The sequence below is a fragment of the Cynara cardunculus genome (genome assembly GCF_001531365.2).
Source record: "Cynara cardunculus var. scolymus isolate 2C chromosome LG 5, CcrdV1, whole genome shotgun sequence".
NCBI lineage: Eukaryota > Viridiplantae > Streptophyta > Magnoliopsida > Asterales > Asteraceae > Cynara > Cynara cardunculus.
Window position 1 is genome coordinate 14162620 of NC_037532.1, and position 25252 is coordinate 14187871.

General features: G+C 35.2%; 1 protein-coding gene across 1 annotated transcript; it reads left to right on the forward strand.

Moving 5' to 3' along the window:
• Positions 1 to 4743: 4743 nt before the first annotated feature.
• On the forward strand, positions 4744 to 24003 carry LOC112511993 (kinesin-like protein KIN-14B). Its single transcript, XM_025117762.1, has 23 exons — positions 4744 to 5107; positions 8490 to 8613; positions 9429 to 9515; positions 9966 to 10136; positions 10231 to 10337; positions 10577 to 10708; positions 10857 to 11035; positions 14601 to 14762; positions 15171 to 15262; positions 15897 to 16048; positions 16614 to 16787; positions 17343 to 17489; positions 18114 to 18272; positions 19488 to 19559; positions 19818 to 19867; positions 19954 to 20167; positions 20665 to 20856; positions 20947 to 21162; positions 22189 to 22539; positions 22712 to 22810; positions 22893 to 23033; positions 23116 to 23274; positions 23355 to 24003. The coding sequence occupies exons 1-23, from the start codon at positions 4913 to 4915 to the stop codon at positions 23787 to 23789; spliced, it is 3810 nt and encodes a 1269-aa protein (XP_024973530.1). The 5' UTR covers positions 4744 to 4912; the 3' UTR covers positions 23790 to 24003.
• Positions 24004 to 25252: the final 1249 nt, after the last annotated feature.

The window sequence follows — 25252 nt, forward strand, 5'->3', positions numbered from 1 at the left end:
ATATAAATTACTCGTTATTGAACCTAAATTAAATTATAATGAAAAAATTAAATTAAAAATTACACAAAAATAGGAATCTTTATTTATATTTTATTTAAAAATAAAAACATTATTTTTTTTAAATCACATAAGATCATATTATAACATCGACTGAGATAACAAATAAAATAAAATATTAAAATCAAGATGTATCTCGTTGCATTACACGAGTACCCTTCTAGTAATTAATTAATGAGTATTCTAAAACAACTTAATATATTAATTGAATAATAATTTAATTTAATATATTAATTAATTTATAAGCTAAGTTAATTAAATAACAAAATTGTATTTTAATGTAATATTAAAAAAATTAACTAACTTAGGCCCAAACTTAATAATTGGAAGTCTTAACCAATTAAATTGGACTCTTTTAATTAATAAGGGAAAACGTAATGGTTGGAAGACTGAAAGTTTAAGGTTAGAATGCTTTTAAAAAGAAAAGGAAAAAAATGAGAAAAAAAGGAAGGTAGGAATCCTATTGTAAGATGATGACACATCAGCGGTCAAAGTTTCTGCTTTATATAAATATATAGATTTGGAAAAAACATTTAGTCCAAAATGCTAAATAGATACCTAACAAGAATATGGACTCTTATCTAATAAAATTTGATGATCCATAACAAAACAAAAACCCAACAGTAGTTGGTCTAAGATACATTAATTCTGGACCCAAGCCCAACTTGAAACCGCACCAAATCCGACCTGAGTTCGGATTTATGACTCGACGTGAGTGTTGCCGCTGGCAACGATCTTTTTCAGGATGTTTGACCTCGACTTTTGACTTTTTTTTCGTTGATTCTTTTTGCTAAAACTCTAGAAAATGATTTTCCTTAACCATAGGAAAAAGAATCAACGAAAACCATCAAGTATTGAGTTTCATTTACTTATTTAAAGTTTAGGTCCTAAATCCACTCGAAAATCAGTAAAAAAACGCAAAATCGGACCTCCAAAACCGAAACCTCAAACATAAAACTACTAAGGTTCCATATAGTACCTAAAAACAAAGTTAACCATATAAAAAACTCGAAATTTGGTTGAGTATTTTACCTCCAATCATCAATAAACGAAGTTTTTCGAACTCAAACTTCAACATCCAATTTCTCTCTCAAAACTCGACAAAATATTGATCGTCTTGAAGCAAAAGTGAAGAGGAAAGTGTTGTGCTATGTATATCTGAAACTTTTTTGTCTTAATAGTTGAAATTTCGAACCAATAGGAAGCTTCAAAGGAGTTGTCGTTTTCAAAATTCTGAAAATAATCAGATATGTTCTTTTGTCATAACAGGTCCCTCATGTATGAGGAATTCACTATTTGACCATGCCTCTAAACTTTCAGAAAATGACTCTAGGCCCCCTAGCTTCATTACTTTGGCCAACTTTACACTTTTCACCTTCAATCAAATGTTTTTTTTTCATTTTTAGTCTGATTGAACAAAAACCCTTTTCTTTTCACTTCTCACTTTCATTAAATGACATGATTGACCCCCTTTCGTGTTTTTCTTCACATTTTGGCCCACGAAAATAAAAACCGATTTTATTTTATTTTCGTTTTTTTATATATTTATTTGTTGACCCCCTTTTTGGAGTGTCACAAAACGTTTCTTGAAATCCATGTTAAGCAGCAGGTCTATGCTAACCTGAAGAAATCATATATGATCACCCAAAACATGTAGTAACAAACTAAAACGCAAAAATAAAAAAAAATACATAGGTTGAATGAAAAAGTAAAACAACATATGATTCATACCCTATTTGGCAACTTGGCCATTTATGTGCCACATTGCACAATCTATATTTTGATTCATTTAACACGATTGGAAATGCTTCTCTAATAACAACATCTTGATTAGTCAAGACGAGCTTCGGTTGAGCACCATGAACTTTTAAATATGCTTCTAGTAACCAATTGTATGATGGAAGGGTTTCATCGTACAAAATGACGTAACCAACAACAACGGAACTCCTATTGTTATTAATAGAAAGAAATGGTACAAACACCATATAACGCCTGCAAAATTAAGTATAGCCAATAACACATTCAAACGATGAATATAACAGGTGAAACAATAAAATAAGAACAAAATTTTACTCGTTTGAACGATACGTGGCATCAAATGATATAACACGACCAAATTCCGAATAGTTAAACCTTGAGAGCTCATCAGGCTAAGATATACCTTGAAGTTTTCTTTTAGATACTTTAAACTCGAAAGCGAAGTTTGTCCCATTTAACACACACTCATTAAACATGTTTACTACCATTTGAACATCACCATTACCAACAAAAGAATCTAAATCTATTTTAGAATCTTTTTATGGTCACTCCTACTACAGCCACTTCCTCATAACCACCCTTCAAACAAACTTGTATTCGGTGCGCCTTGGATGCCCCAATATTTGCCCTTGTTGCACGATGTACAATCTTTTTATCTGAAAAGTTCATTTGCCTTCTACTTTGAGATAGCATTCTGTCATTCTCGTCTAACAATTTTTGATTGTGATTGGGATAGAAATAATATAACTTAAACTGTATCGTACCGTTAGCCATATGAAATCTAACCTGTTCTTTGCAACCAATAACTTTGAAATTGGAGTTATGAAGCACCTTTTGGTGTTCACCAACATTCGTGCTATCAATAGACCGTTTGTTAGGAACTCCATATCTACGACATACCAGATATTTCAACCTCACAAATTTGTTCTTAAAAGTGTTTTCGTAGAGCGCCTTATATCAAAGATGGCATAATTTGCATACTTCCTATACATATGGATGCAATGTCCAACAACAACCAATGTAACTCCTTCTAGGACATTCAGTATCACAGTTATGGATGCACTATATCTATCCTTCTTTGATACAGTCGAGCCTCCAATTTTGTCCATCATCTTAGAAGTGACTGCATAACAATTGATATTCACTGTGTATGAACTACATAATCACATGTGATGGCACATGAAAATTATAAAAATCATAACTGTTACAAACAACATAACATGTGATTTTAAGACTACTATCTATAAAAAATATCATATATACAATTGCACACACAAAAAAACTCATATATTTAGATAAAACATGATAATGCAATAAATCTTAAAACCTAATCACATGTGATATCATATAGAAATATAATGATGATTACTGATACAAACAAAATTACATGTGATCTTATAACTACTTTCATCTAAAAAAAACTTCACAACTTCACTAGGAGTAGATGATATTTACCCATCACTCATAAAATCACAAGTGATTGATTTCATGTCTGGAAATGGAATCAATAAATAGATGTAAAATAAAACCGTTACGTAGTCAACCTACCAATTAACATCAAACAAATCAAATAAGTTAACAACCAGAATCGATAAGATGAACAAAAAAGTAAAGTAAAATAAATGTTACCCTCGACTCCATTATTGTACTATGAAATGAATCAACATCCTTGCTATTAATGGGTAATTTTGACCTATTAGCTTGATTTGATGAATCAATTGCAAAATCGGGGTTGGTTTCAACTCTAAATTCGCTGTTAATAGGGATTTCAAACCTATTACATTGCTTAGATGGACCAAATGGAGAATCTGACTTCATCTCTGACTTCGACTCTATTGATCTCAATCGGTGATTCCATAAAAAACACGTAGATTGAAAGGAAAATTTGGTAATTCATCATTGTTAGCTTCAAAAGAGTGAACGCCTTCGTAAGCAGTTGATCCCGATATGAAAAGGACATGTATAGTCTGCAAAAATAATGAAACAGTTAATATGACCGATATACCATTTAAGTATTTTCTTAATAATTTAATTTTTTAAATTTGATCACCCAAATGATTGGTTAAAAATTGTCCTCTTATTTTCTTAAAATGTTATGGTTCTCGCATGAACCTTTATATATATATATATATATATATATATATATATGATTAAGTTTTGGTGAGAAATGTAAGAAATGATCTTTGCCATTGGATGCATATTACAATGAGATGCACTAGATCAATCATCGTATCAAACACGATTCATGAGTGAATTTGATATAAAATATGATCAAGATGAAGATCTCTTCTTACACTTCTCACACGATTCTTCATTTATATATATATAATCTAAATATCGTACATAATAAAAATAGTGTATATTCATTAGTTTTGTGAATTGTATATGGTCAAAACAAAAAAGAATATGATTATTTAGAAAAAAAAAAAAGAGTGGGTAAATATTTAACTAGATCCGGCCCAATAACCTCTCCCATCCGTTTGTCACTTATCTTCCCCCCAACCCCATCCAAAATCAAAACCCCACATACATACATACATACATACAGTTAGAAAGCGATCCCTCGAGTACCGTGAAGCGCATATTATTTTGCGTTCCAAATTGCTGTAAATCACCAATTTTCATAATTCCACCCTTTCCATCAATTTAATTATATTCAAAATAATATTAATATTAAGAAAAGAGGTCATAAAATGCTGTAATTAAAGTATTTTTAATTATTAAATACTATATTCATTAAGCATTCCGCTGTTATATTTTTCAGAAATATGTTTTGGATTAAGATTTTATTTTTGTTTATTTATACCAAAACTGAATGAGTATGGGTAATTGATTCAGACATTCTTAAGATTACTAAAATTCCTAATCGCTTAAAATACGCGAGTCGGGAAATTGGGAAAAGAGGGAAACTTATTGCAACCAAAGATTTGAGAAAGAGAGAGAGAAAGACAGAGAGAAAAAGAGTGGTGTTGCTCGTCGGACTATCTTCTCCTCCACCCCCATCTCCATCTGCACAATTTCTTCCCAAAAGCAGCAAATTTCCCTCACTTTTCACCATTTTCAGTTATTAGGGGTTTGCCAAAGGAAGAATTAATCAATGTCGAACAACAGGTGGAACTGGGAGGTGAGCGGTTTTGAGCCCAGGAAATCTCCGACGGACCAACCACCGTCTGCTCCTGCTCCTGTTGTTCGGAGATACTCGATCTCTACTCCATCAATTCTACCACATTCCGAACTCATTTCTAAGCACTCTATTGCGACCAAGCTTCATAATTTGAAGGATAAAGTCAAGGTATATATATATCTATATCTATCTATCAACTCATATGTTTACTCATCACTAATTTGATTTTCCATTTAATACCAGTGTGTTTAAACGGAGGGACTATTCTATTCCTATTCAATCATTATAATGTGTCACGGTTTTTACTCTCTAACTATAAAGTGCTGTGTTATTGAGTGTTTGAATGGCTGGATTAGACCTGTTTAAGTATTTTCAAGTTTGTAACGGAGAAGTGGTATGAAATTTTGTTTTTCTTTCTGATCATGGGCCTAGATTTAGAAACTTGTTCTGAGACTGAGTTGTTATTAGTGTCTACTACCTTGTTTGTAATGTGAACATCTTATGTGAAACTCTGCTAGATTAGCGCAATGTAATTTGACTTTGATGAATCAAACAACTTGGCACACTTGTTATGGGGAAATAGGACATCTTGGCAAGTGTACCAGATATTCACTGAATCCAGCATAATTATTTATTGGTATCTATAAATATCAAGTCTGAACAAGACTTTAGATGGAAAAATCTACAAAAATCCAAGAATTTTCGACCCTAAGGTTCTACAAGTTTCAAGTGTACCAGATATTCACTGGTGTACTGCAAAGCTATATGACATACTCACGGATCTATCTGGTTCTCATGTTATTGTTGCTTAAAATTGTTGATTGTATGATAGTGACTATATACAACTATAGCAAGCAACAGCTGCTTGGTGTCTAGTAGAGATGTCTGCACTGATGAATCTAGTGCAGCAATAAATGCTGTTGGACGAGGTGGATATGTTACAATAAGAAGTAATTTATATGTACAACGTGGACACTTACAAATAAGAGTAAAATAACTTTGATATGGTGTTATTGCCATGCAAGCTTAACTGATCACATCTTATGGTATTTTTTAACCTTCACCTTTCTTCTATCTCTACGACTTCTTTTCTAGGAAAGCTTTCGCACGGAAATTTTGTTCTATGTTATGTTTCTATGTGGTCATGCTAGGTAGCTTTCAGTAGGTCCATGATGAAGCCATGTTATCAAGTTGAGCTATGTGCCTTCTTGGATGTGCTATGCTGGTTGTTACCTTGTCTTTTTTTTTATCAGCTAGGAAGGGATATTTAATCACTCGCTTACTAGTTGTTTAATTGATGTTCACAAGAGAACACATTTACTTATATTTTAATGGTTATTAAACATGATTGCATGTTGATTTTTTATTCTGAACTGCTGATCTTTATATACTTAATTATGTTTTTGTGACACATTCTTGAAAGTCTGAGCACCATAAGTGGACAAAAAGTTGTTACACTTGTGTTTAATATAGCCTAAATGTGTTTTGCAAAAACAAACTAGGGTTTCCGGCTAAATTGATCACCAAGATAATTTTGATGGTGCACCATGTTCTGTGAAGTGTTGGAAATACCATAATGCTATTTTACTTTGAGTTAGAGTGCGGATTCTAAAATGTGAACGGGAGGTCCAGTCTATATGCAAAGCCTTTATTAAAAAATGGGGCCAAGAAACCTTCTACCTCTAACCACATATCAAGAACTTAAATGCAATATATGAAGATATGATAATACATTATGCTGAGATAAACCTTCATCTCAAGAAGATCCATTGAGAAATATTCATTCTTGATATTAGATCTCAAAATTAATCCAATAGCATGGAAGTAGCCATGAGCATTGAGATGGGACTTCCCCCACCCTCCCCCCCCGGGGGGTGACAAACGGAGCTGTTTGGATGGGGCTTGATAGTGAGTGCTCATTTGAAATCAACAGATTGCTTTCCAGGAAGAAGAGCCTTCAGAGCCCATTTGTTATTGCTTTATAAGTTATACCATATAGCGATCCAGATGCTCATGTGCCTCTTGTCACATTTTTGGGAATGGGAAAACATTCAACTAGTATTATGTAACTCTAGAATTTTCTTTGTTCACATATGTCAATAATAGTTGGAAGAAGGATTTCTTGGAATGGGATAACCAAATATGATCACAAAGCTTCTTGGTGGTAGAAGGCAACTGATGGCAGTGTATAGTACATCAGGTTTCATGGCATTTCACAATGCATAGTAGATGCCACTATCATCATCCCCTGGTCATCAGTTGCTATGTTGGGCGGAACCTTAGTCAAATGACTGATCTTCTGACACATTCTTGGCCACTAACTTAAACATAAAGTAGTTAACTCGATTAGGATAATACCAATAGGGATAGGAAATTTAATAGGGGACTGTGATGACTCTCATCAATTCTTCATTGGACATAATTCCAGAAAACAAATTGGAAATGCAACAATACAGTGACTGGTGGACATTAAGAAGGATGAGCAGAGAGAATCTGGAGACAGATTCCAGGTGATCAGGGATTATGTAACAGTTCCGACCCTTAGAAGGATAAGGTTATCCTAAAGAAGGGCAGCTACATCAAAATAATGGACCAAGGAGGTCCGTGGCTAGTCTAATGGTGGCTTGAACATGCAGAGATGGTTGCCAGAGTAGGCAAGGGGGTGGCAACAGAGCTGTTAGATGTGACCATGCCAGGGTCCGACCATGCCTAGTCTATGGGGTGCCCCTGGGGCTGGAAGCTTTGGACAGAAAGCTGATGACGGCAGAAAGTTAGGACAGCAGGTGAGAGGCCTGTCAGAGGTCAGAACACCAGTGACTGACCTCGTAAGGGTTCTCATGGTGGTGGAAGGTAGAACAACTGCTGTTTGAATTGCTGATGGCCATGGCATTGGCAACAGTGCTACTGCTGTTTACTGGGTGCGTGGGTTTTACTCTTAGATCATACCTCTTTACCATGTAAATACCGGGGTTATAACATAATTCATACTGTTGAGGGGAGAACCTTGAATATAGTATGCAGACTGGACCTGGATAAGTAAATCAAATTACTATATCTAACATCAACTGCATACTAAAACCTTGAAAGGTAAGTAATTGTGGCAGTGAGTGATTTGATAGTACTGCTGGTCACAGGGTAGATAAGATGTACTACAATAGTATCCGCTTAATTTTTATAAAAGTTCAACAATTCACTGTTTGCTTATTAGGATATTTATGATCGAGAAATTAGGGAACTTCTTGTTATTCTTCTTTGGTAAATGGTACTCGTTTATATATGTATTGATTCAGCTGATCATTACAGATAGCCAACAAACAAGATAGGTTGATGAATTTAACAATTGGGGCAATCTAGCTTTCCAAGATAGTAAATGCCCAAGAGGTGTGAGCAAATCATTAAAGGCTGCATCAGGATTTGCATGCTATATATGTATGAAAGTAAATTTTCGTGTTCTGTAGCTGGTTGTGCTGTAAAATTGTTATGTAGTAATTGAATTATTTTTGTAGTCGTGTCTTTTGACGTCAGCCAAATTACTATACTACATTGACAGCATGCAAGAGAAGATTATGCAGAATTGAGACAAGAAGCCATTGATCTCCAGGAGTACTCTAATGCAAAACTTGATCGAGTAACACGATATCTAGGTGTTCTTGCTGATAAGACCCGTAAGCTAGGTATGAATAACATTTTGCTTCACATTCTGCATTTTATTGCAGAAGATTAGTACTCTGTAAATGTGTATTTGAGTTTGATCTCTTCTCTACATTAATTACGATCCTGGTATGATCTGTAACTTCTGCTTTCACACGCATGAACTTTAAGACTAGACAGATCTATGGACGTGATAGAATTGTGTTTGAAATATTATTGTTGGTGTCTTCTTACCTCTTTAGTATATATTTCTAGAGTTCATATTGAATTGCAGTCAAGTGTTCTCAAAGGTCATAAGCTAACATGTCATTTTTCTTAGTTCCTCTGCTCTGTTTTTACCTTATACTTTTATACTGATGGCTTGATTCTAGTTCAAATTCACAAACCTATTTCTTTCTCTTACTTGTTTGTCATGCTCCCATCCTTAGATTCACATATGAGTGGAAAGGAATAGAATCACATCAGATGGGTGAGGAGGGGACCACTTCAGGGGCTATAAAGGCTGTTAGTCATTCACTTATAGAGGGGTAAAGTGGGTAATTTGTCTGTTTTCGCTAGTATAAAGAATAGGGCAGTAGCCATAGTAGGGTATCCAGAATATTAGCCTTCTCATATAGGAGAGACTAGCCTCTTGAATTGCTAGAAGTTCCATTCGTTGTCATTATTGTTGTTCTCTGTTCATTTGGTACAAGTGACTACAATTTGGACAAGCATTATCTTTCTATTACTGTATTTGTTTCACCCCTGTTATTCATTTCATAACATTATTCTCTTGAATTTTGAATTGTTTTCATTCGAGCTGATACATGGTACACATCAATAATTGTATTGATTTCAGATCAGGCTGCTCTTGAAGCTGAAGCTAAAGTTGCCCCACTTATAAATGAGAAGAAAAGGTTGTATAATGAATTATTGACTGCCAAAGGTAATGCTTTCTTAACGTCTAGAGAATCTTCTATGGGATGTATTCTCATGTACATCAATTTTCTTCAAGATATGAATAAACACAGTTATTAATCCAACCGTCTCTAGATAACTAGATTATCTCAATGTTTACACTATACTGAGAAACTTACTTTAGGTGTGAGATATTTTCTTAATTGTATCTTCATTTAAAGCAATTCTAACACAATGTGGAAAGGTGATAAGAGACGGTGATCTTTCATGATAATTGTCAAATAGTGGTCCAGAATGGGTTTTGAATTATCAATAATGGTAAATAGTCGTTTTCCTATAAGTTTTTGAAGGTGGAATTTTATTAACTAGAGGGAAAGTGAGGAAGAATACTTGCACAGATTAATATTATCTTTTGGGCCGCTGCATCCTGGTGCATCTTCGTATTTTTTTCATCTGAAAGCTTCATCCATAATTTCAGGAAACATAAAGGTCTTTTGTCGAACAAGACCACTTTTTGAGGATGAAGGCCCATCTGTTGTTGAATATCCTGATGATTTTACTATACGAGTCAATACTGGTGATGACACTGTCTCCAACCCAAAGAAGGATTATGAATTTGACAGGGTTTATGGACCACATGTTGGACAAGGTTTGCCACACTCTCTCAAATGGGTTTTGATGATAACTTGTATAACTTGTGGTTTCTGTTGTTTAAATAACATATTACATCTTTGGGTTGGCAGCTGAAGTTTTCACAGATGTTCAACCATTTGTTCAGTCCGCTTTGGATGGTCATAATGTATCAATATTTGCTTATGGGCAAACATGTTCAGGAAAGACACATACGATGGTCCGTTCACTGTCTCTCAATCCATGCATGTGTTTGTGATTTATATTTGAAATTTAACATCGTTATGTGTCGATAAAACTGTTAAGCTATTGAAGTCTTCACCACCTAAATTTCATTATATGGTAAACTAAGTTTATATACCTTAGAATTCAATATATATTCATGTTAAATGCTGGTTATGATGTAAAGGGCAACTTGTTTGATGTATTCCACTTTTGATTTGACTTATTCTTTTGCAGGAAGGTTCTAGCCATGATCGTGGTTTATATGCCAGATGCTTCGAAGAGTTGTTTGATGTGTCCAACTCAGATATAACTTCAACTTCTCGATTTAATTTTTTCGTAACGGCTGTTGAGCTACATAATGAGCAGGTTACTTTTTACATAATTACTTCCTTGATCATCTAAACATACACATAAATACACCTAACCATTGAACCTCACATCTTCGTTACTTCTGCCTTGTTAAGGGTTCTAACTGTAACCTGTTCTGTTTTGATGGTTATTTCCTGTTTTATAGATGATCGATTTGCTTTCTAAGTCAGAGAGTGGTCTACCAAAGGTCTGGATGGGGCTACTTGATTCTGTTATAGATCTTGTACAGGAGAAGGTTGACAATCCACTAGATTTCTCCAGAGTCGTAAAGAAGGCACTTCTAAGTAGAAGTGGTGACAAAACCAAGATCAATGTTTCTCATTTGTATGTGTTTAATTCTGTCGACTTACTTCTCATTAATTTGTTTTGATCCATTTGAGTTTTGAAGTTTTATACAGTATCATACTTTCATGTTAAAGCAAGAGCATCTGCTGTAACTCTGGATCATATAATCAGGATAGAAACATGTGTTCTCTAGTTGAGGTTTTCTTCTTATGAATGTGCTAGATGTCCTTTTGTGATCACATTGCTTGTATCCTCTATCCTAAGTCCACATATAGGCACCTGATTCAACATTTAGTGTCCTTTATAATGTCAGAACCCCTCACTTTTGTTAGGTGTTTGACATTGGATGTCCCTTACTCATGATAGAAATATTCTTTTTGCATTTACAGTACTTTTAACGATTTGAAAATATATTAAAGCATGCCAAAGGGTCCCATCTATCTTGAGAAAGGTGCTCAAGCCTCCAGCATTAGTTAAAATACAGTGGCACATGTTAAGCCTACTTTATTAGCAAAGTAGGAAACTAGTTAGATTTTAGTATCAGCATCTTGATTTATGCATTCATACTGTTAATTAACTGGCGAATTTAGAACATACATAGAAACAATACAAACTAACAATATTGTTTATGATGATGAGAAAAAGTTTATGCTCCTGAAAATTGATGGCACCGCTAGATGTTAAGTATTATAAATGAAACTACCAATATCACATTCTATAGTCATATCGTATGTAGAAAAGATACTAGAGGTTTTAATAACAACAGAAAAAAATGAAAAATAAAGTGTCATTGTTTTTTGATCTAGAGATTAATACTGTAACCCTGTGGTGCTGTACAGAGAATTCTCAAATTGAGAATAACGACCTATTATCAAGCATCCTGATATCAATAGTAGTTAACACATTTAGAATTAAAGTGGCCAGGAAAGCACATATAATTATAGAGTAAAAAAAGGATTTATAGAATGACATGGACCTGTGAGTTGAGACTAGAGAAAACAAAAAGGAGCAAACATGTATATATAGACTACTACTAAAAGTCATCGCAGTTGATGCATATATATGACCATGCTTACTCATTACCGACACGATCACTCTCAACCTTCCAAAGAGGCTTTGTCAAGAATCTACAAGATGCAAAGCTGAAGGAAAATAAAAAAACTTAATAGGAAGGTCTGAAGAGGTGTCAACCACCTCATGCATGATGCACCTAGAGACAATCTCTTAGACATGTTTTGTGCCTTCGATATATCTATTTCATTCAGATGTGTCTGGTTGTATCATTATCAAGATACATGTTCATCAACCTTGGCATAGATTTGCCTGATTGTTGAATCTAAATAATGAGCACAAGTTAACTCACATGATATATTGGTGATGATCTTGTAGCTTAACTCGGTATTAGGGTGAGAAGCTATGTTAAGTTCCTGCTGGTCCATATTACTAGTTTCTCTCTAGCAACACACAATACCTAAACCTCTATTAACATTCAGCATGGGTATCATCATAACACCATTTAATCCTACCATGTTCTTGATGTGGCTGATTATTATAAGAGGATCAATGTAGCACTTCCTGAGCTGAAGAGCCTATGGTGGTTCAAGTTCTTTGATGAAGTATGATAATTGATATATATGGCCCTACACCTTATATCCACCCAAACATATACAACAATTAGAAACTCAGTTAAGATTCATAGTGGCTCTAACTCACTTATAAAACAATGTCTGCAGCTTATAAAAAAATGATGCATGAATCTAACAATGAAATAAGTGCTACTGTTATTAAGTCTTTCTTTGGTATAATAAATTAAATATATTCTTGTTATTTCAATTTTGAAAAATTATAACTCTGAATTCTAAAAAAAGTGGGTTTCTTGGGAAAGGGGGAGTATTATTTCTTGAAGAAAAAGAATACTACAATACTACTGGTATAAGAAACAGCCTTAAGGGTTTGGATTAGCCCATAAACACGTTTTCACTAGGTAATTGAACAAACGTTTTAGGGAAGATCACAAGATATATTGGGACATGCTTCTTTGAATTGAAACTCAAATGTTGAAACACCAAGACAAAGCTGTGAAATCAACCGTCAAATTGTACCCATAAAGGAGATGTTGTTCTAGCTTGGTACTTGCTGATCTAAGCATACTCCCAACGAAAATTTATCGTTTGATAGCACCAAAAGAATCCTATTTGACAAACACTTGATCTACTTGTTTATCCTTAAGGAAACATTAATAACTCTATCCTCTGTATTTGCTCCATAAGAACAGAGAGAGAAATGTAAGTGCATGATTGGAACCTTCAACTATTTTGAATTGAACTTAAACATCAAAACAAGAACTTGTGGCTTGTACTTTTTTGCATCACTATGCTAGGTAGTAAGGAGATACCTATTATGGTAACAAAAAGAATACATGGATAGTAATTTTATAATCAATAAAATTATTCTTGTTGGTACAAGTCACTCAAATTGTAATATTAAAAGATGGTAAATTCTTGGTACTGATATACATGCCCTAGAAGCTGTGCATCTGTTCTCTTTTGTGTGTTTGTTAGGCATGTCTGCTCTTTGTGTAATGTATGTTTGTGCTAAAATTACATACCAAACATGGAGGGAGACTCTGTTGCTGGAGATGTTGCCAATTTTGTTGCTGAGGAGATGGTGCCATGGGTGTTGCTGGAGAAGGACATAATGCTTCTTTGTTATGTGTGGCAGTGTTCATTTGTCTGAGAATGCAATAAGGCTTTGATGGATTGGGGATAAAACCTGAAACTTGCAATGGTGTTAGTGATGGCCTCAGTTGCAATTCCACTTTTAATTTTAAAACGGTTTCACTTAGGTATGCGATGACTATTGTGGGGACACTGCTTCCCTCACAAAGTTCTAGTGACAATTACCGAAGGTCTTTGGTTGGAAAAGAGGCCCTAAGGTCCCTGTCAAATTTCCACATTAAATTTGAAGTATAACGGCAGACTATCAGCAAGTAAGGACAAACTATCACAGACTATGATCGGAAACGTTGTAAATTGCATGGTCTTTTCATCTGCATTTGTTAGCATGTTTGCAATCCAACTATATAAGACAGCTAAGGAGGCCTGCTTTTGTTGCTTCTGCACATCTAACATCCCCTTTTATCTTCTTCTGTCCTGAGGATTGTTCTCTGAGATCTAAAATTAGTCAATATTTTGATAAGTTCTTGGCTCATATTCTACTAAATTTAATGGGTTGATAAAAAACTGTACTAGAGATGTGTAGCTGCTATATTGCCATGGCATGGCTTTTATGAGACGGCAGAATTTACAATTCTATTCTGGTCCTTGTCGCTTCTATTACCCATTACTCATGACCATATAAATTTTCTGAAATGGGATTTTGGGTTCTTTACTTACCTTGTGATATATCAAAACGCATCACTTTGTTTTATGGACACTAAAATTGTGTTGTGTTAAAGCATTTGTGTAACAGCTTATCTAGTAAGTGTGTTATTATCTACCTTGTACTTCTTCCATCTTGTATATTTATCACTCTTTCTAATTCATTACATATTCATTCCAAAGAAAAAGAACTTGAAAAGCTTTGCTTTGCTATTTTTGCGCAGGATAATCACCATACATATATATTATGACAATTTGGTTACTGGCGAAAATTTATATAGCAAGCTTTCTCTTGTTGACTTGGCTGGAAGTGAAAGCTTACGTTTGGAAGATAATAATGGGGAGCAGACAACAGACATGCTACATGTGATGAAATCACTTTCTGCGTATGTAATTTCTTTATGTTGTTAAGTTTGAATAAGATGTGTAGCTTCTTGGTCGAGTACTATGAATCCCAGTACTGTATTTTTTTTAGCTAGTAGTAACTCCAGATTGTTGTGGGTAGCAATTTTTTATAGTTACTGGATTACTGAATCATGAATAGAATTGATGAAAAACTATAAAAAAACGTGGGTGTATTTGAATTTGAAGGACAACATCTGCACTTGGTTTCTATAAATTGTTGTGATATAATTACTGTTGTTCCATAAATTACATAGGCTGTGGGCTTGTAACCAATAGACCTGAGTGTTTGTTTGCCGAATGAATAAAAAGATAGATGAATGGCAGTTTGAGAGATTGGTTATATCACTTCTTGTACCTGCCAGTCTTACTTCCTAACTATGTATGTGTAGGTTGGGAGATGTATTAGCTTCCTTGACATCGAAGAAAGAAGCTGTTCCTTATGAGAACTCGATGCTTACAAAAGCCCTTGCTGATTCACTTGGTACTCATGAAAAAGTTAAATGCTTTCTTATTTGATCAGATTTGTTGTTTGCCGAGTTTGTTTATTTGCTTCTTGAGCATGTGTTTTTCTTAAATTACGAGGGAAATTGTTATTGCTTGACGTAATTTCAGGGTGTAGGGGCATGGGTGGACTTGCCAATTCATGGTAGAAAAAGGCTCAAACATCTCCCCGAACATCAATATTAATTCACCCAAACAGTTTATGTGCTGATTCTTTTGATTATCACATGTATACTATTGATGTTCTTTTTGCATTCGTATTTTGATGCCAGTTCTTGGGAGTGCTGGAGCAGTTTCACAACGGAATTCTTAATAACAAGACAAATAAAATTTCAGATAATATTTGTGTGCTTTTCGTCATTTTCATGAATAAGTTGGAACTGATTTCCTAATACTGGCATGATTTTCCTGCCAATGAGATTTATCCAATTCTCAGCTATGATGCTGTGATATTCACATTTGGGATTATTTGAGACTGCCGTGATTTTTTAGAAGACTGCCATGAATTGTGTCTTGCATGCTGCCATTGGATATTGTTGCCATCTTGTTAAGACGTAGATATTTACCTCAGGCTTCCATATTAAAACATTGTCTCTCTGTATCTGTCATCACAGGTGGAAGCTCAAAAACCCTGCTCATTGTCAATATATGTCCAGATGTTTCAAATTTGTCCGAGACATTGTCATCTCTGAATTTCTCTGCTAGAGCTCGAAACGCTGTACTTAGTCTTGGAAACCGGGATACCATTAAGAAGTGGAAAGATGTTGTAAGTTGGCAAAGTCTATATTTTTGTAGTCATTTGAATCCTGGAGTAGGTTTTACTCAACATCTTTGCTCTTTCTGCAACTTCAAACATAACAGTTTGAAATAACTTCTACTTACAAAAAAAGATTTCTTTAAAAATAGGAATCCTTTATGATAGAAAATAGATATATTACCACTTGGTTTTTTTTAAACGGAGCCTGGATACTTCAATGTAGTAGTCCAACTAAGCCAACCATAAATTCTTCTAATTGATAATAGTAATTCGAATCCCCCCCAAAAATGGATATAATTGCACTTCACGCTCCAAATTTTTGATGATTCAATTAATCGCTTTCAAAATGGAACATATATTAGAGTTTCTGGTTCATTATTTTAGACCCTGACATGCAACTTCCAAAGCACATAGAAGTTTCATTTTATCCCTCCTCTTCTACCCCCGGCAACCACCCTTATTACTTTCCCGGCGAGAAGTTCTAGTTTACTTTATGCACCATGCTTTTAACTTGCAATCAATTATATAGAATGTACACATATATGTAGAAACCTAAGTTGCATTCCTTATGTAGGCAAATGATGCTCGCAAGGAATTTTATGAGAAAGAAAAAGAAAGTCTTGATCTGAAACAGGAGGTCGTGGGACTAAAACAAGCACTTAAAGGTGCAAATGATCAGTGTGTGCTACTATTCAATGAAGTTCAGAAGGCCTGGAAAGTTTCTTTCACACTGCAGTCAGATTTAAAGGTTTACTTTTTGTTTGGTACACCTTTATGCATATATTTTATTGTACTTCCAAAATGTGTTTCTTTTTCACATAAAGTTCTCTCATTGCTAGTTTTCTCATGCATACAGAAGGCTCAAAGTAGTTAGTTCCTAGGCTTGTGCTAATAAATCACTCGGTTCCCTTTTCGGATATTCAGTTTGCCTTAATTTTCTTGATGAAGAGATGTACCTTGTTTCACATAGGGGACAAGTTTGAACAGTGGTCTTCGCGAGTCGGTTTTTTGTTATAATACTGCTGCTTCTTGAACTCAAATCAAACTGTCCATACTACTCGTCTGACCCAACAAAACATGTAATGAATGAAAGAAAACTAGATGATTCTTCCAGTTATTTTCTTTTTCTTTATTAATTTCTGGTAAACATTAATCATTTGTTATGCCGAAAAAGTTTTTTATTTGCTCAAAAGGGTACAATTTATTTAGTCTGGTGGCCCAGTAAGTAATTGTGACAGCAGAACCATCTTTACATGACAATGTTACATGTTGCTAAGGTGCATTCATTATTGATTTGGTACAGTCAGAGAACATTATGCTTGCTGAAACCCATAAGATAGAGAAGGATCAGAATATCGATCTCAGAAATCAAGTTGCTCAACTACTGCAGCAAGTGCAAGCCCAGAAGTTACAGTTACAGCAACGTGATTCAACAATTGAGTCTTTACAGGTTCGTCATATGCTTTATAGTTTCTAATGTGTTCCATATTTAGCATATTTGACAAAAAATCTTCATGTTGGTGTTGTTTCGTATATATCAAAAGTTGATTTTTTACACATTAGCGTAACTTAGGCATTGGCCCCTGTATAGCTGAAAAGTCATGTTTATTGGTGGTGTCCAATTATTTGTTATATGGTTTGATAATTGGACCCTTAGAAATGTTTCATTGTTAATTTCCATCCATTGTGTAAGATCCCTATATTGGTTATATAATTCAAAACATTTGAAATTCTTTGTTTTGCAACATGAGGTATAAGTTTACTTTATAAGAGCCATTCCATTACTGTATTTCTTTCACTTGCAAAAAAGAATGTGATTTTAGAATCTTGTAGCTGTAGGACTGCCAAAAATATAAAAAGAAAAGAGATGGCTTTGAATATGATAAAGTGGCCTATGTTACGGTTACAGAGGTTCTTAACTGATAATGAAAGATATGATAAGTGCACGAAGACTGCCTTTCAAATGTCATATGTATGGTCCACATTTAGTATGCATCATCAAATAATTTTGCTATTCATCTTAAGATAAGCATATTTCATCTGCTTATGAGCTTTTTGCAATCTTCTGGTGCAGGAAAAACTGCAAAGCGTCGAGGCACAGCTATATGCAGCCCTTCAGTCAAGTGAGAATCAGTCCAAAATCAGCTCAGATTCAACAGGAGAAGGCACAGAATCTGCGACTGTTACTAAAAAACTTGAAGAAGAACTCCTGAAACGTGATGCGCTGATTGAGGTATCTACTATTATGGTTAAGAAAAGACAATAAAGATGCATTAACTATCACACAAAGTAGTTGCTTTGAATGATAGAAAATGAATTAGTGAGGAGAGGTTAGAGAAAATGTGTCGCATGCATTGGATGACGGTCGGAACTTCATGTTATTTACATTCCCAGATAGTTGAAATCAAGGATCATTAATACAGAACAGCCATTGCCTATTAGGTCAGGCCTATGCATCGATCAACATAGGGATTGTGGGGCAATCTAGAAACGACATATTCCAAAGATGAGTACTAGATTGTAAGTCTTGAAAAGATAAGCTTCGGATTGCTACCAATATGGGAGATACCAAAACTAAACCCAATACGAGATGAACTGAGTGCTAATCTCTTGAAGTGAATCAATATGATACTCAGGAAACCTGATAATACTGATACCGGAAGCAATGCTAGTTGTAGCCTTGTAGGGGAGGACAGAAGCTAACCTGGTATGTTATCATTATGGAACAAACGCTTCCATAGCAAAGTACAAATTTTTTCCCTAATAATTTTTAAATGGAGGTAAAAAGTACATATAATCAGCAATTGTCAGAGTTACTTGTTTTGAATAAGGTAATTGTTCTTGTGCATCAAATTACTGGTTGGAATGATCGACAATTGTGTACCGGGTTTGATCTTTTATAACCGTATTACATGAAAGCCCTTGGTAAAGAGGCCATGTTGGATAGATGTCAAAGGAGCTGACAGTATGAGGTCTCTACTACTGTACTTTTTCTAGTTGACTTAAAGTTCACCAAAATATTGTCACTTGTGAGTTGGTCCATGTTGGTTAAGATCTTGTGATATTGGTAAAAAATGATTGTTCAGAGCCTTGATTGTTTTCATTGTGATGGGATTTCATTCTTAGCATACCCAGAGTAAATCAAGGTTTGGCATTGTTTGTCAAAAAGGAACCATTCAGAATCGCATATGCATAGAGAGAATATGCATTGGTTATTTCAATCTCCATCCTTCGATAAATAAGAATATTATTGGAGTATGTTCTTAGGAAGAGATAAAATACTCGTAACCCTGTTAATAGGATTCCTCTACTAACGCAAGACAAACATACTAAATATCTTCGTTACCCAGCGTTTGTTGTTTAACTATTATATATTTCACTATTACAGAATTGCACCACTAGAGTAAGTGTTAAGTTCTTATTCATTTGTGGTTAAATATTTTTTCAGAGGTTGCATGAAGAAAATGAGAAGCTTTTTGAGCGACTGACGGAGAAGGCATCTTCAATTGGAAGCCAGCAGGTTTATTATGACAAGTTTTCTACTGAGATATTTTTTGAATTTCTTTTGCTATCAAGGTTCCCTTCAGGGAATCCACGTATGCAGTCTTGATAACTCATAGGAGCCACTGGCAAGTGGGGATATCTATTTGTCATCAGTTTTAAAAAAATCTTAGATACAATATATTGCATTTGTTAGATGTAAGCTCCCCTACATTAAATCATGCCAAATTCGGTGATATCCTTCAGGATGAATTTCTCACTTGTTTTCCTTTCTCAGACATTAATGGCACCTCCCAAAAATCTAAATCAGTCCCATGACCATGCAAGGTGAAATCAATATACTGGTTTGAGATTAGTTTGGTATTTTTTCCGGTAATTAATCTGAATAAAATTTTGCTTTATTTGGTTTATAGGAATGACAGTAATAATAAAGAACGTACAATGGATGTTGTCCCTTTCTCTGCCGAAAAGAATGATGGTACTCTTGCTTTAGTTAAGCCAGGTAATGAGAAGATCAAATCAACCCCGGCAGGGGAGTATCTTACTTCTGCTCTGAATGACTTTGACCTGGAACAATATGACGGTCTTGCTGCTATTTCCGATGGAGCAAACAAGCTACTAATGCTGGTATGATTGGTGTCGGTTCTGAATCTTGAAAAATCAATTCAGATAGTTTTTCGGGTTGTTGCCAATACTTAATTTATTCCAATTGCCGTGGATCACTCTCTCAAATGTACGAGAAGATATTAAACCACATAAAAGGCAAATGTGGTGATGTACCTGGTCCTAGATCTGCTATGCTTTTTCTTATCCTTCAAGATTTTCTGACTGTTAGAAGATATAATCATTATCTATATCTATATCCTCTGTCATCAACGTTTCCTTAAAGGCTCCAGCATGTATGTTTTCTCAAATGAAATGGTAAGGCGTATCTCTGGTGTATTGGTTTGCTTTTGAGCTCTGTTTGGACCAAACACAAGGATTAGGATTTGAAACAACAGTCCAACTTCCAACTCTTGGTATAGGATAGCAGTAATTCTGTTCTTTGCTGGTTTTATTTAGAGTTTCCTTCCTTCATGGAATTTCTATTTAACTTCTATTTGAATGTGATTTGAGTGGTGAAGGTTTTGGCTGCGGTCATTAAAGCCGGTGCTTCTCGAGAACATGAAATACTTGCTGAAATAAGAGATGCTGTTTTTTCATTCATCCGTAAAATGGAGCCACATAGAGTGATGGACACCATGCTTGTTTCCCGTGTTAGAATTTTGTATATAAGATCATTGCTGGCTAGGTCACCTGAGCTGCAATCTGTCAAGGTAATAGTAATCATTAAATTATTTATCTAGGCACTGTTGTTTGTGCCTGCCCCTCAGTTAGATTGTAAAAGTAATCCTTAATTTTTTTAGGTTCCTCTGGTTGAGAGATTTTTAGAGAAACCTACCACTGGACGCAGCAGAAGCTCCAGCAGAGGCAGCAGCCCTGGAAGATCTCCTGTGCGTTATGATCCCAGCATTAAGAATGCTCTAATTGATGAACATATGCATGGTTTCAGAGTAAATCTTAAGCCAGAAAAGAAGTCGAAATTATCCTCTGTTGTTCTGAAGATACGCGGAATTGATCAGGTGTGTATGGCAGAAAATATTTCATACTCAGTTTCGTTGATGGTAATTTCAAATGATGGCAAGTTAGAAACTGTGTTTTTCACTGTTTATTTGTTAGTCCATCCTAAGGTGATTGAATTTCAAACAAGTATTTTGGCTATTAGCTAATTCCCTGAAATGCCCTTCTATTTAAGGTGGTGTTTGATATATGTGCATCACAATACAGGATGAAATCTGATGAAGTTGATCTCTTCGTATACATCATGTACCTGTGTTCTCTAATTTTTGGGCCTCATTGTAGTTCTAGTTGCTTCAAGTAATTGGGACACATAATCACATTTTCATTTTCCTCAAACCATATGTGACAAAATGGAAGTGTTGAAATGTTAAATGGCCTAAATACCATCTATTATTTATGATAGAATTATAGTACCTCAATTCAAAAAAGAGGGAAAAAAGTTGTTTCGGTTAAGGGTTGGGTCATATTTCATCCATAACAACAATGAAACTGCTATATGAGGAATACTGCCTCAAGACTTTTTTGCAGCCCATGTGAGGAGAAGAAAAGAAAAAGGAGTTGAACTAGAACACATGGACTTAGGGATAGTTCGGTGGGTAAATTTCTGTGAAATGTAGCATTACTCTTGTAAAACAAACAAAAATACCAGGTAGAAAATACTTAATTTATTAGGGAGTGCTTATGAAGATCTCCCTCACATATAAATCTTGGTCTAGCTTCTTTAAATGTATGAATAAGAAGCCTGCCTAGGTCACTATGTAGAAGCAGAGTATATGTGATTTTTTCAGCTTTACTCGACACCTTTCTGTGTCTTCTATGTCTTGAGAACAGAAAATGATTTGATCCTAGCATGACAGTTTGCAGTTCTGGCATTTTGTTTTGTTTTGTTCGTGACTTGTAATGTTAATTTCACTCTTGAAATATTGTCTGACATGTAATCAGCGGATGAGTGACTTTGTAATCAATTCTAAACTTTTAGACCTGAAGGAGTAGTGCTTATTTGTAACACACAGAACTGAAATGTACAGGAATCTTGGAGACAACACGTTACGGGTGCTAAGCTCAGGGAAATAACTGATGACGCAAAAGCATTTGCCACCGGGAACAAGGCTCTTGCTGCCCTTTTTGTTCATACTCCTGCTGGAGAGCTGCAGCGTCAAATCAGATCTTGGCTTGCAATGAGCTTTGACTTTCTTTCTGTGAGTGGCATGGATGCTGTAGGTGGGGTGACGGGTCAGTTGGAGCTTCTTTCTACCGCAATAATGGATGGTTGGATGGCTGGGCTTGGTGCTGCAATGCCTCCCATTACAGATGCACTTGGACAACTGTTAGCAGAGTATGCAAAGAGGGTTTATAATTCCCAACTGCAGCACCTCAAGGTAAGCCACCTTTCATCAAGTAGTTTACAAAGTGCCACCCCCAATTACTAGATCTTTTTCATTACAGATCTAGGTCATTGATTGTTATGGTGTGATGCTGTATTTAAAAGTAGTTATAGTTCCTATATTAGTATTATTGATATTTGCTAAACTTATATATTTACATCATCAGGACATTGCTGGAACATTAGCAACTGAGGCGGCAGAAGACTCATCACAAGTAGCAAAACTGCGTTCAGCTCTGGAATCTGTTGATCACAAGAGAAGAAAGGTAACCTAATCATTTGGCTCGGCAAATGTCTGTCAAGCTTCCATGTTTGCTTTTCTAATCATTTGTTTGATATTGTGATCAGATTCTGCAGCAGATGAAAGATGATGGTGCATTATTAACATTAGAAGATGGTGGTTCACCTATCCGGAATCCATCTTCTGCAGCGGAGGATGCCCGACTTGCATCTTTAATTGCTCTTGATGGCATTCTGAAGCAAATCAAGGTTTGTATCTTTATTTTTATTTTCTTTTGGTTGGCTACTTAATATTAATGCACTTTTGAGTAAGTAAATGTTAATGTGACAGGATATAATGAGACAATCTTCGGTTAATATAATGAGTAGAAGTAAGAAGAAAGCATTGGTGTCATCATTAGATGGTCTTTCAGGACAAATGTCTTCTCTGTTAGAGATTGACCATCCATGTGCACAGAGACACATTGCAGATGCTTCCCGTGTTGTAGAGGTAATATTATATCCTCTGTCAAGTGTTTGCAAGAGTAATAATCTGAGTGTTATATGCATAAACAAATATTTTGATTGCAGTCGATTGTTGAAGAAGATGAGGTAGTTTCAGCAGGCGGCGGCGGTGAAAGTGAAACTGAGGTGGCACAGTGGAACGTGTTGCAGTTTAATACAGGATCTACAACTCCTTTCATCATTAAATGTGGAGCGAATTCGCATTCAGAGCTGGTGATCAAAGCAGATGATCGGGTGCAAGAACCAAAAGGTGGGGGTGAGATTGTGCGGGTGGTTCCAAGGCCTACGGTTTTAGAGAAGATGAGTTTGGAGGAGATAAAAGAGGTGTTTGGTAAACTACCAGAAGCGTTAAGCCTGCTTGCCCTGGCTCGAACCGCAGATGGAACAAGGGCTCGATACTCCAGATTATACAGGACCCTAGCCATGAAGGTTCCAGCACTTAGGGAGGTTGTTGGTGAGCTCGAGAAAGGTGGTGGCCTTAAAGATGTCGTCAAGTCCTAACTAACTCTTATATAACATGTTTGTTTATATCCTTCTTCTCTACAGTCAAAGCAACTCAACTCAACGCTATTATGTGTGGTTTCAGAAATCTCTCTCTTCTCAACATGCATTTCTTCTAGTCATCGATCCCTTTGGTTGTGACAAAACCCACGTCAATCAAACTATCGCTGTTAAAACAAGTGAGATCTGAATCAAAAGGACCGGTTACATTTTGGTATAAGTAGGTCTGTTTGGCTTGGTGACTTATTCATACAAGTGTAAATGATGCAAGTCGAACTCCCATTCTCCAGGCTCAAACTCTTCGGTAGTTAAAAATCCAAACACAACAGCAATAATCTAAACTCCAACTTATCAATATGAAAGCTAAGCATATTTTCTAGAGAGCACAATTTTGATATTTAGTACAACATTAAACATAGCTACTAAATTTTGCACCTATAACTATGGATTTATGTATGGTCATTGTTTAGGTGACTATTGCGAGATTAATAGATTTTACAGTAACAAATATTTGTAGATTCTGAGATTAACAAATTTTCTAAAAATGAAGACTAAATAAAATGGAAGTTTCTTTCAGGTTGGAAAACTTGAGCTTCAGGTAGACATTAAGTTTTTGCAAGTTTAAACATAACAAACTATTTTGCAAGTCAATACAATATACGTTTATTACCAAATGTGCTAAATAGCAAACCGATGGTAATTGGTATGATCGATTCATTTACTGATCATTGTTAGGATACCGTAGTTTATATCGACATAATTACTGATATAAAAAATGAAAAGAAATCTGACTGAACATTTAAATTTATAATGGGAAAGACATAGTATACATTTTTAGCAGTGAACATCGCCGTTATGATCCATTCACTTAGGGGGCGTTTGGTTCGTAGAATGAAATTCGATGGAATTGAAATTCATCAAATGAATTTGACTTTGAAGGAATGAAATGAAATTTGATGGAATTTGACTATGCCTTGTGATTGCGTTTGATTGCATGAAATTGGAATGGAATTCTTAACGAATTAGAATTTTTTTGTTTGGTTCACGGAATTCAACTTTGGAATCAGAATTAAATATCAACAAATGTCTTTTTATGATTTTTGAATAAAGGAATTGGACTAGTGATATCGATAGCTAGTTATTTTGAATTGATTCCTTGATTACTTTTGTTGTCTATCGATCTCGTATAGATAGAGAAATTACGAGAGAGAGAGAGAGAGAGAGAGCGCGTGTGTGTTAGCGAGAGCGTACCAGATGGAGATCGAACTAGAGATCAATTTGTCACACCCCGCTAAAGCGGAAACACGAGGTATGACAGGTAGAGTCTCGTAGCAATAGAGTATAAAGAAACACAACCATACAATTAAAATTTTAATTACACCATTAACCAAAGTTTACAATTCCAAAGACAAGTTTGTAAATTAAACACAAAAAGAAATTTAAAGGTGATAGTTGTGACACGG